Source organism: Pongo pygmaeus, chromosome 10 (genome assembly GCF_028885625.2).
Source record: "Pongo pygmaeus isolate AG05252 chromosome 10, NHGRI_mPonPyg2-v2.0_pri, whole genome shotgun sequence".
NCBI lineage: Eukaryota > Metazoa > Chordata > Mammalia > Primates > Hominidae > Pongo > Pongo pygmaeus.
Genome location: NC_072383.2, coordinates 115,893,835 through 115,906,733, shown reverse-complemented (window position 1 = coordinate 115,906,733; position 12,899 = coordinate 115,893,835). Strand labels below are relative to the sequence as shown.

Here is a 12,899-nt window from a genome sequence, read left to right as displayed (position 1 = left end):
CTCTTGAATCCAGGAGGTGGAGGTTGCAGTGAGCAGAGATTGTGCCACTTCATTCCAGCCTGGGTGACAAGAGCAAAACTCTGTCTCAAAAAAAAAAAAGAAAAGAAAAGAAAAAAGAAAGAAGAAAGAGAGACAAAAGAAAGAAAGAAGAAAAAGAGAAAAGAAAAAGGAGACTGCCACTGTCCACATTCTCCATATTCTTCCTCTGTTTTATATCTTTCTTCCCAGTACTTATCACTGCCTAAGGATAGCACTGATGAGTCCTGATAGTATTGGCAGTATCCGCTGTCACCTATGCTAATATCTCAGCTCTGTGACCAGGGCATTTGTGACTTTACTCTGTTCACCTTGGTCCCCACATTGCCAAAAACAGAGCAGTCACTAAATTTGGGTTTATTTGTTACACAGCAATACTAACTGATGTATGTGTCTTATTTAATAGGAAGATTGATTGTTATCCCTGTTTTATAGATTAGGAAACTGAGGCATACAGAAATTAACCTCTGTTGAGCATTTGGTTATGGATGGTGAGGGAGAAAGAGGTAGCAAGGATGGTGACAAGTTCATGTTTTACAGGAATGGATGACTGAGTAGCCCTTCCTAAGGCAGGAACTACTAAGAGAAGACAAGGTAAAGTGGAGAAGAAAGATCATGAGTTCCCTCCTGGATAAGTTGAGTTTGAAGGGCCCAAAGGGAATGGCACGTGAGCAGGCTAAGCCAGACTAGATCCCAGAGCAGGTGGGGCAGAAGAGAGAAATGTGGATATTTCAATTGGATTTGGATCATCATTCGAGTTGTGGACAGAAGCAAGATAGTGAAAGAAGAGGGCTGGCTGAGGCCCAAGATACCTCAACATGTAACATCTGAGTGGCTGCAAAGAAGATGGAGAAGGTGCAGCCCCAGAGGTGAAAGGAGAACCGGGAGACAGTGGAGTCACAAAGGCCTTGTGTTGTCTTGCTCTGTCGCCCAGGCTGGAGTGCAGTGGTGTAGTCATAGTTCACTGCAACCTTGAACACCTAGGCTCAAGTGATCCTCCCACCTCAGCCTCCCGAGTAACTGGAACTACAGGTTTAAGCCACCATGCTGGAAAAATTTAATCATTTTAAAGAGAACAATTCAGTGGCATTTAGTATATTCCCAATGCTGTGCAACCACCACCACCACCTCTATCTAGTTCCAAAACATTTCCATCACCCCAAAGTCAATCCATATCCAGGCCAGGCATGATGGCTCACACCTGTAATCCCAGCACTTTGGGAGGCTGAGGCAGGTAGATCATGAGGTCAGGAGTTCAAGACCAGCCTGGCCAACATGGTGAAACTCTGTCTCTACAAAAATACAAAAATTAGCCAGGCATGGTGGCATGCTCCTGTAATCCCAGCTACTCGGGAGGCTGAGGTGGAAGAATCTCTTGAACCCAGGAGGCCAAAGTTGCAGGGAGCTGAGATCGTGCCATTGCACTCCAGCTTGGGCAACAGAGTGAGACTCGTCTCAAAAAACAAACAAAAAAACCCATATCCATTGAGCCGTTTCTCCCTGCTTCCCACACAGTTTTATCAAGCAATTTTTTTTTTCGTTTAGTTTTTTTTGAGACAGCATCTTGTTCTGTCACCCAGGCTGGAGTGTGAAGGCATGATCTCGGCTCACTGCAACCTCCACCTCCCTGGTTCAAGCGATTCTCCTGCCTCAACCTCGCAAGTAGCTGGGATTACAGGCACCTGGCATCATGCCCAGCTAGTTTCTATATTTTTGTAGAGATGGGGTTTCACCATGTTGGTCAGGCTGGTCTCAAACTCCTGATGATCTGCCTGCCTTGGCCTCCCAAAGTGCTGAGATTACAGGTGTGAGCTACCGCATCCGGCTCAAGGATTTTTTTCTATACCAGCCACTGTTCTATGCCCTTCACATGAATTTCCTCATTTAATTCTCAGAACAGCCCCAGGAGACAGGCATTATTATTATTAATTATTATTCCCATTTTACAGTTGAAAAACTGGGCCTCAGAAAGGCTAAGTAACTTCCCTAGTCAAACAGCTGGTTAGACTATTGCAGTCAATAGATAATTGAGAATCTGCTCTGTGCAGGGCATGGGTCAAGTAACTAGGCTTCTAGAGGTGACTCAGACACAGTCCTAGCACTGAACTCCCTTCAGATTTAGTGGGAAAGATGCATGTTGAATAGTTGTAAGTTAAGTAATTACAAGAATGCAAAATGCTGGGCAGGAGCCATATCTGGTGCTGGTGCTGGGGCGGGGGAAGGGAGAGCATTTGGAAAGGTTAAGCTGAGCCCTGGAGGAAGAGGAGGAGCTACTGGAAGGGGAAGGACTGCATGAAGTGCATTGTAGGCAGCAGGATTAGTATATGCAGGGCCAGAAATGGGAGGAAAGAGATGACCAGCCTTGCTGGGGTATGCATGGCTAGTGAGAGAGAAAGACTTCAGATAGGTAAGAAGAGGTGGAGTTTGTTGCTTTGCAACAATGTTTGGGATGTCACATTCATTTCTACGGGCAATAGGGAGCCACGGATGGCTCAACCCCATCCATTGAGAGTCACTTCACTAGTTCAGCTCTCTCAGGGCATCTTGATTTTCAAGTTGCCAGGAGTACCTCATTGGAGCCTCCATGTACTGACAACAGATCCTTCTAACTGTAATTGGACTTTGAAGTTTTGAAGCAAAGACTCCATTTTTCTCATCCCTGTATCCCCAGGGCACACAACACAGGGCTTTGGCACTGAACTAAACTGATTTTTTTTTTTTAATGTGCAGATCCTGAGACTGCCCACCCAATCCTGAGTAATAACTCCCGCTTTGAAGACTCAAATCCAGGCTTTAGCACTTTTGTCTCTGTGACTTTGAACCAGTGACTGCCACCTGGAAGAACTTTGCCTTTTCTGTAGAATAGGTATAACTGTGGTACCTATTGTGGGAGGTTAGACTATGCTCCCCAAATATGAAGGATTGTTGAGCTGGAAACAATTAAGAAACCAGTACAGGAGAGCTCTCTGCCTGCCCTCTATTAGCCTAAAATCAGGGCAGAGATTTGAGGATTATTATTACTCCCCTACACTACCATGGAGGGCTTCCCATAGCACCCACTCAAGAATATTGTTATTATTACATCATATGGTTAAGATTACCGACAAGCAAAAGTCAAGCGGATCTGAAATAGAATCCAAGACAAGGGGCTGGGCGCGGTGGCTCACGCCTGTAATCCCAGCACTTTGGGAGGCCGAGGTGGGCGGATCATTTGAGGTCAGGAGTTCGAGACCAGCCTGACCAACATGGTGAAACCCTGTCTCTACTAAAAATACAAAAATTAGCCGGCTGTGGTGGCGGGCCCCTGTAATCCCAGCTACTCGGGAAGCTGAGGCAGGATAATTGCTTGAACCAGGGAGGTGGAAGTTGCAGTGAGCCGAGATCACGGCCACTGCACTCCAACCTGGGTGGCAGAGTGAGACTCCGTCTCAAAAAGAAAAAAAAAAAAGTAAAAATACAAAAATTAGCCGGGCGTGGTGGCGCGCGCCTGTAATCCCATCCAGACGAGAGGCTGAGGCAGGAGAATCGCTTGAACCCAGGAGGCAGAGGTTGCAGTGAGCCGAGATAGCGCCACTGCCCTCCAGCCTGGGTGAGAGCAAGACTCCTTCCCAAAGGGGGAAAAAAAATCCAAGACAAGGGATCCTGAGCAAGCCCTCTCACGCTCCGAACCTCAGTTTCCCTATCTGTAATACGGGGAGAAAGTTCGTAGGGTAATTGGGGAAGGTCCAATGCGCACAGAAAGTGCTCAGCACGCGTGAGAAGAGATACCATTTTTATTTGTTAATTTTAAACATTAATTACGTTTAAAAGAATCAATGCTACTATTGTTGTCCCGGACTAGAGGCGGCTTGCGCTGCCGGCTCCAAGCACAGAGCGCAATTATGTCCTCCCTTTTGCGGCGCTGCCACCCGCGCAGCCCCAAGCCGATGCAGGGGAGGTGTGGCCCGCGGGTGGGCGGAGCGATCTCAGGACTCGCCTCCAAGACCAATAGGCGGGGCCAGGCGGGGCGCCCCGGCACTCTCGCGCGCGCGCGCGCGGCGGCCCCAGGTACGCGGACAAGATGGCGGCGGCAGCAGTCGACAGCGCGATGGAGGTGGTGCCGGCGCTGGCGGAGGAGGCCGCGCCGGAGGTAGCGGGCCTCAGCTGCCTCGTCAACCTGCCGGGTGAGGTGCTGGAGTACATCCTGTGCTGCGGCTCGCTGACGGCCGCCGACATCGGCCGTGTCTCCAGCACCTGCCGGCGGCTGCGCGAGCTGTGCCAGAGCAGCGGGAAGGTGTGGAAGGAGCAGTTCCGGGTGAGGTGAGCCAGCGGCCCCGCGCCCCGGCTGCGCGCCCACCGCCCTACGCCCCCCGGTGCCGGGCAGCCGCCCCGCTCGCTCTCCGAGGCCGCCCCGCGCCCGGACCCCACCCCTGACCCCTTCCCGCGGACAGACAGACAAAGGCCTCCAGGCCCCGGACCCTGCGGGGCCACGCCAGGCGGACCCCTGGGTCCCCAAATGGCGCATCTAGGAGCGCCTCGCAGCCGGGTCCTTCGTCAAGGGTGACGCTGGCGGCGGCGCGGCTCGTCCCTTTTGCGCGCTTCTTTTGTGCCCGACTCCGGGCTGAAATGTTTACATGGACCCAGTGATGCATCGATCGGGCGGGCGCAGCATCCCCGGGGTGGTTGTGGACGACACAGATTTCAGCGTGGCCCCAGGATGAAATCTGGCCGTGCACACTCCCTTTGTGACCTTGGGGGGAGCGACTTTCCTTTTTTTGAGCCTCGTTCATAGACTTTGAGTGGTGGTGATCATTAGACCTACCTTTCACCGTGTTTATTAAATTAGATGATGTGCGGGAGGCACGCACGCAGGGCCCCGGCTCCTAGGAGGCGCTCAATCAGTGCTCACTGCCATTGTCATTATTATTATTGTTGTTGTTATTACAACTGTCCCCATTTTAGAGATGGGGAATGGAGACATCATTCATGCCGCTACGCCAAGGTCACACCGGGAGTGAGTGAGTGAATGCTGGTGGGGTTTTGAACTAGGTCCCTCACCGGGGTCCCTCTTACCACTGGACGCCACTGCTGTCCCTGTTTCCAAGGCTGCCTTGGATTCGTGGCCGCCTGCCTTTGAGTTTCTGTTAAGCTGAGGGGGTGTTTCTCTCCTCGTAGGTGGCCTTCCCTTATGAAACACTACAGCCCCACCGACTACGTCAATTGGTTGGAAGAGTATAAAGTTCGGCAAAAAGCTGGGTTAGAAGCGCGGAAGATTGTAGCCTCGTTCTCAAAGAGGTTCTTTTCAGAGCACGTAAGGATCTGTTGATGTGGCTCTAAGCTTTGGCTTGCTGGTGTATGTGTCTGGGTCTGCAGGCATGAGCTCATCCAGCTCCCCTTTTCAGTGCTCTCACAATCCCTTACTCACTTAGATGGCTGCAAGAGTCATTGTGTCCTTTTCCTCCTATCCAACAACACGAAGCCATTTGTCTGTGCCAGCTTTACTTTTCTAAAGCCAGAGAGAGAATGGGGGTGGAGGGAGCAGGGAGGGACCCACGCAGCACAATGTAGACGGAGTCCAGATCAGCATTATTTCTCAAATGGGTTCAACGGATTTTTTTGCAACTCCTACGTTATTTGGGGAATTATCAATGATTGAACACTATAAATTTCTCCCGGTTGTTTTCCCAGAAGGGTTGACGAAATTAATGTGGTTCTTCTCTCTGGCTTTGCAGGTTCTACCCAGTAGTGAACTGCATTATTTGTTAGGTAACAGAGGATTAAGAGCTACCTATAAATCAGAGTTATTACTCCCTGAAATAAATTGTCTTGCATTTATTATCCCTGGAAAGTTTTTGGGTTTTTTTTTTTTTTTTTTAATATTGCAGAAATACATGGTGGGGTTTTTTTTTTTTTCTTTCCTCAAAATGTCTCATGGAAGTTTCTTTCTTTTTTCTTTTTTTGAGACAGAGTCTTGCTTTATCTCCCCGGCTGGAGTGCAGTGGCGCAATCTCAGCTCACTGCAACCTCCTGCTCCTCGGCTCAAGCAATTCTCATATCTCAGCCTCCCGAGTAGCCGGGACTACAGGCATGCGTCACCATACCTGGATAATTTTTGTATTTTTAGTAGAGATGGGGTTTCACCATGTTGGTCAGACTGGTCTTGAACACCTGATCTCAAGTGATCCGCCGGCCTCTGCAAACCAAAGTGTTGGGATTACAGGCGTGAGCCACCGCGCCTGGCCTCACGGAAGTTTCTGTATCTGCTCCTGATCCCTTTTTGTAACTCTGGAAAATAATCCACACTAATGTTTTGAGTTCAACAAACTATTAGATATTTATTTCTAGTTGGGGTTCTAGAAATAGAGCCAATCTGATTTATTTCACTTTTTTGTTTTCCTGAAGACCCCTTTGGATTCTCTAATTTTAATTACTATTAGTTAATGGAGTTCATAATTTGAAATGTTTTCAAGGCTTTTCAAGTTTTGAAAGGGAAAATTTGAACTTTGGACAAATTTGAATGTTTTCCCCTATGGAGAATACAAATAGACATTCCTTAGTGTAATTGGTTTCTATAAATATTTATTAGTGTTAGAATAAACAAAATTTGTATTCTACTTTGGAGAAGCCATGCCCTGGCTAAAAGCATTCATAATCACAAATTGTAAATGCTGATTTGAATGTGTTTGCACATACGTAGATTTTGGTACTAGGTATGTTTGGTGCAGTTGGTCATGGACTATGAGCCTGCAACCTCCATTTCTAGTCCAGCTGGTTTTGTGTATGTTTTGAACAGTCTGTGCCTCTGTGTAATAATGATGGATTGTTGTGTTTTTTCCTCAGCTCCCCCTTTTCCTGTACCACTGCTTAATTAGAAGTATGTCAAGGACTTTGAACACAGCGGGAGCATACTTAACATTAATCTGTGGGTGGGTGATTGCTTTGGCCCAGGATCTTGGTGTTCCTGTGTTCTCAGAATGCACACAGGTTGACCTGAAATGTTCTGGCTACTTGCAAAAAGAAAACTGAGAGAAGCCATAGAATTTTTTAAACTCAGAAGATCTTTTTTTTTTTTTTTTGAGACGGAGTTTCACTCTTGTTGCCCAGGCTGGAGTGCAATGGCGTGATCTCAGCTCACCGCAACCTCTGCTTCCCAGGTTCAAGTGATTCTCCTGCCTCAGCCTCCCGAGTAGCTGGGATTACTGGCATGCGCCACTACGCCTGGCTAATTTTGTATTTTTAGTAGAGACGGGGTTTCTCCATGTTGGTCAGGCTGGCCTCGAACTCCTGACCTCAGGTGATCCGCCCACCTTGGCCTCCCAAAGTGCTGGGATTACAGGCGTGAGCCACTGCACCTGCCGCCGCCTTCTTTTTTTTTTTTTTAAAGGGAGTTTCATTCTTGTTGCCCAGGCTGGAGTGCAATGGTGCAATCTTGGCTCACTGTAACCTCCGCCTCCCAGGTTCAAGTGATTCTCCTGCCTCAGCCTCCCAAGTAGCTGGGATTACAGGCATGCCTGGCTAATTTTGTATTTTTAGTAGAGACGGGGTTTCACCATGTTGATCAGGCTGGTCTCAAACTCCTTACCTCAGGTTATCTGCCTGCCTTGGCCTCCCAAAGTTCTGGGATTACAGTCATGAACCACTATGCCCGGCCAGAGCTAGTTTTCTTTACGTTAGAACTCTGAGTTGTCAGTTTCAGAAATTCCAGTCTGTGAAAACATCATTGATTACAAATAACAACAAAATCTCAATAAATTATTGTTACTTTATGTTATTTTCTACCCATGACTGGTAGTGCAAGGTAGTGTAGAATAACTGTTAGCACTGTCTTTAGTAGTGGACATCTTTATTTCAGCTCAAATTTGTGAGAGAGAGAGTTGCATCATTACTCATAATTGAGGCCTACTTGTATATGTCTTCTTCATAGGTTCCTTGTAATGGCTTCAGTGACATTGAGAACCTTGAAGGACCAGAGATTTTTTTTGAGGATGAACTGGTGTGTATCCTAAATATGGAAGGAAGGTAAGCCATAGCTTTAGCAGGGATTTGTTTGTTTTAATAAGTCCAGAATAAATTGCTGTAATTTCTGTGTGGCTAAACCCTGGAATATGTGATTCCAAATATTTCACGCCTTGTCATAGTTACAGTTTGGAAAAGTTCTGTGTATATTAGGTAGATACACCAAGACAATTGACATATAAAGAAACCTTACAAAAATCCTTTTGGAAAGAAAATGGAATTAATGTTTAGCACTACTATGGGTCAAATACTGTGCCCCAGACCCTTGTATCTGTTGTGTTGTTTAGAAACCTTTTGGTAATAGGCCGGGCACGGTGGCTCACGCCTGTAATCCCAGCACTTTGGGAGGCCGAGGTGGGCAGATCACCTGAAGTCAGGAGTTCGCGACCAGCCTGGCCAACATGGTGAAACCCCCATCTCTACTTAAAAAAATACAAAAAATTAGGTGGGTGTGGTGGTACGCACCTGTAATCCCAGCTACTCGGGAGGCCGAGGCAGAAGAATCATTTGAACCCGGGAGGCGGAGGTTGCAGTGAGCCGAGATCACACCATTGCACTCCAGACTGGGGGACAAGAGCAAGACTTCGTCTCATAAAAAAAAGAAACCTTCTGGTAATAGAAATCATCCTTCCTTCATTATTACCTCTCCACTTACTATCAGATTTGCCTATCATGAATTGAATCTTTTGATTTAAAAATAATAATTTCTTAGGCATGTCTTAATTTAATGGATGATTTTTTACAATTTCTGAATTGTGGTACAAAATAATCTACTTTGTTCTTTGAACACTGTAGATTTTTGGGTGAGTCTTTCTTTTATCTTCCAGTAAGAAAACTGCGTACTTAGGGACTCACTTGATCAAGAAGAACCCCTTATCTCTTGGTTATTGCTTAAAATTTCATATGCCTTTTATTTTCTGCTGTGAAGGTTAATTTCCAGTTTTTCTCTGAAAGATGACTGGGCTTCCAGCCTAACTTTTCTTTGGAAAAGACTTCCTGCTCTAAAAGTTCTGAAAGCTTTCTAGTGATGGAAGATAAGAATGTTAGTTTAACATCTTCCTTAAAAGGAATCTTTGTGAAATATCTCACAAACAAGGCATAAAATATTTCTGTTGTTTTTTAAAGGGGATTTAGGAGAGAGAAATATCTATCAGTGGAACAACTGTGGGTAGAGGTAAGATGTGTCACTATTCTAGGCCTTGGATGAGTTCAGATGCAGAGGTCATTTTTCCATTTCTATTTTGGTTTATCTATAAATGAATTGAAGTATGATCTAGTAGTCAGTATTGTGCAGTCTTAAAAATAAAAGCTGACTTGTGTTTTTTAATGTGCATATGTACTTTAAAATACATAAATGGGACCTCATACATACTTTGTTGGTTGTTTTGGTTTGGTGTTTAGTACAGACCTGGTTTTTTTCTTATTTATGCTGTTTCCTTTTTCCTCCCCATTCCCTCTGTTTACATCGTCCTTTCCTGCCCCCACCTCTGTAATTCTTGATAACAGCCCAGGTTGCATTCTTCATGCTGACAGTGTTGAGTATGGGAAGGGATCATTATTGCACAAAATTGGGATCACATAATAGGTACTTTTCTGTATTGTTTTTTCTTATTCAACAGTACCTTATGGAAATCCATCCTCTTCAATGCGTAAAACATCAAAATTACTTTTGTTAATGTCTGCTTACTCTTTTGTGGTACGTTACATAATTTATTTACTTATTTTTATTTTTATTTTTTTGAGATGGAATTTCGCTCTTGTAGCCCAGGCTGGAGTGCAATGGCGCAATCTTGGCAACCTCTGCCTCCTGGGTCCAAGAGATTCTCCTGCTTCAGCCTCCTGAGTAGCTGGGATTACAGGTGCCCACCACCACACCCAGCTAATTTTGTATTTTTAGTAGAAACGGTGTTTCACCCTCTTGGTCAGGCTGGTCTCAAACTCCTGATCTCACGTGATCTGCTGGTCTCGACCTCCCAAAGTGCTGAGATTGTGGGCGTGAGCCACTGTGCCTGGCCTACATAATTTTCCTATAGATGGACAACCACTTTTTTTTCCATTTTGTGTCACTGTGAGGAGTGATGTTTCTAGGCAGTAGAGTCCTGGGAATGGGTTTCCTAGTTCAGACTATAGGATGTTACTGAAAGACATAAAATAGATAGCATGTCCTGGAATGTGAAGACTTGCTATCACAAAAAATGTCAGTTCTCCCCAAATTAATGTATAAACCTAGTGTCATTCCAATTAGGATTCAAACAAAGTATTTTTGTTGGGGGTGGTGAGCAGGGGGCGTAGTTTTGCTTTTTTCTTTTCTTTCATTTGGATGTCATAAAATATATACAGAAGACTAAATTCACAAGAGCCAGAAAACAATTTTTTAGTAATCATAATGGGAAACTGGCATCACTAGATATTAGGTCATCTTATAAAGCTACTTATAATCCAAACAGCACAGTGATTCAATAAAAATAGCTGCATCAGTAGCAGAGGATAATTGACAGATGCATCCCAGAATAAAAGATAATTTAATATATTTAAACTCCGAGGGAAAAAAATGGATTTTTAAAGAAATGGTACTGGACATAACTGAATATCCATCTGGAAGAAAGGAAAATGTGCATCATATGCAAACATTTTTCCAAAGGATTAAACAACTGAAATTTTCAAATGATCACAGTGAACATTCCTCAAGAAAATAGGAGACTTTGTATAGTCTAAGGGAGACCACCTTAACCAAGAATGACAATGCGGAGGCTGTGAAAGAGCAGACACTTCTATATGGCCAAGAGAGCATGAACGAAGTCAGTAGAACTCAAGAGATATTGAAAAATGTTCAAAGGTTAGGAGGATGGCATTCACATTCACAAAAGAACAAATCCTAACATCTAACAATCACGGAAAAAACCTTTTAATACACTATTCAAAAAGTGTTAAATAGGCTGGGTGCAGTGGCTAACGCCTGTAATCCCAGCACTTTAGGAGGCCAAGTCCTTGGATCATCTGAGGTCAGGAGTTCGACACCAGCCTGGCCAATGTGGTGAAACCCTGTCTCTACAAAAAATACAAAAATTAGCCAGACTTGGTGGCAGGCGCCTGTAATCCCACCTACTCGGGAGGCTGAGGCAGGAGAATTGCTTGAACCTGGGAAGCGTGGGAGGCGGAGGTTGCAGTGAGCCGAGATCGCGCCATTGCATTCCAGCCTGGGCGCCAAGAGTGAAACTCCGTCTCAAAAAAAAAAAGTGTTAAATTAAACAGCAATGAAATACTGCCGTTTTACGTATCAGGTTCCCAAAAAAGATGAAAATGCATAGCTAGTAAAGACATATATTATGGTCTTTTTAGAAATAAATACGAATAGGTTACCCAACACACATATTTTGACCTTAAAAAAGGATTGTTTGTTTTAGAAACAGAGTCTCACTCTTGTCACCCAGGGTGGAATGCTATGACGCAATCATAGCTCACTGCAGACTCAAACCCCTGGGCTCAAGTGACCCTCCTGCCTCAGCCTCCCGAGTAGTTAGGACTACAGGCACTTGCCACCACACCTGGCTAATTTTTTCTATTTTTTGTATAGATGGAGTCTTGCTTTGTTGCCCAGGCAGATACTAAACTCCTGGCCTCAAGAGATCTTCCCAGCCAGGCATGGTGGCTCACGCCTGTAATCACAGCATTTTAGGAGGCCGAGGCGGGTTGATCACTTGAGGTCAGGAGTTCAAGACCAGCCTGTCCAACATGGTAAAACCCTGCCTCTACTAAAAATACAAAAATTAGCTGGGCATGGTGGCACACGCCTGTAATCCTGGCTACTCGGGAGGCTGAGACAGGAGAATTGCTTGAACCCAGGAGGCTGAGGTTGCAGTAAGCTGAGATTGCACCACTGCACTCCAGCGTGGGCGACAGACTCAGTCTCAAAAAAAAAAAAAAAAAAAAAAAGGATCCTCTTGCTGTGGCCTCCCAATGTGCTGGGATTACAGATGTGAGCCACTACGCCCAGCCCTGTTTGTTTTTTGAGACAGGGTTTCATCCTGTTGCCCAGGCTGGAGTACAGTGTTGTAATCATGGCTCACTGTAACCTTGAATCCTGTGTTCAGGGGATCCGCTGGCCTCAGCCTCCTGAGTAGCTAGGAATACAGGCATGTGCCATCATGCCTGGCTAATTTTTATTTGGTAGAGACAGTGTCTCACTATGTTGCCCAGGCTGGTCTTGAACTCTTGACTTCAAGTGATCCTCCCACCTTGGCCTTCCAAAGTACTAGGACTATAAGTGTAAGCCAACAAACAAATAAGGTTGTTTTTAAATGATAGAATACCCTGCATTTAAAAATATTTTGGGATACCTGTTTTCATGGAAGACCCTGTTTGTATTCATTCCTGGCAAATGCTTATGGTTTGGATATGGAAAGCATGGGAAGGAAAAAGTGTAGTTTCCATAAATGCTAAAGCATCAGCTTGAAATCAGTTTGTGTTTATGATGTGCTATGTGGTCTTAAAAAAGTATGTCCTACAATAAAGATTAGAAACAGCATATTAAAAGGGCATACACTGGGCCAGGCACAGTGGCCCACACCTGTAATCCCAGCACTTTGGGAGGCTGAGGTGGGCAGATCACCTGAGGTCAGGAGTTCGAGACCAGCCTGGCCAACATGGAGAAACCCCATCTCTACTGAAAATACAAAAAATTAGCCGGGCATGGTGGCAGGCACCTGTAATCCCAGCTACTCAAGAGGCTGAAGCAACAGAATCGCTTGAACCTGGGAAGTGGAGGTTGCAGTGAGCTGACATTGTGCCGCTGCACTCCAGCCTGGGTGGCAAAGTGAGACTGTGTCTTAGATAGATAGATAGATGGGTAGATAGATAGATAGATAGAT

General features: G+C 45.4%; 1 protein-coding gene across 2 annotated transcripts in view; it reads left to right on the top strand.

Annotated features, from left to right (window-relative positions):
• Positions 1–4,004: 4,004 nt before the first annotated feature.
• Positions 4,005–12,899, top strand: part of FBXO21 (F-box protein 21) — a 46,792-nt gene continuing 37,897 nt past the window's right edge. For both annotated transcript variants that reach the window (XM_054444764.2, XM_054444763.2), the window contains exons 1-3: positions 4,005–4,335; positions 5,191–5,326; positions 7,940–8,034. In XM_054444764.2, coding sequence (XP_054300739.1) covers positions 4,097–4,335; positions 5,191–5,326; positions 7,940–8,034 — 470 coding nt within the window. In that variant the 5' untranslated portion in view covers positions 4,005–4,096. The remainder of the gene's footprint in view (positions 4,336–5,190; positions 5,327–7,939; positions 8,035–12,899) is intronic.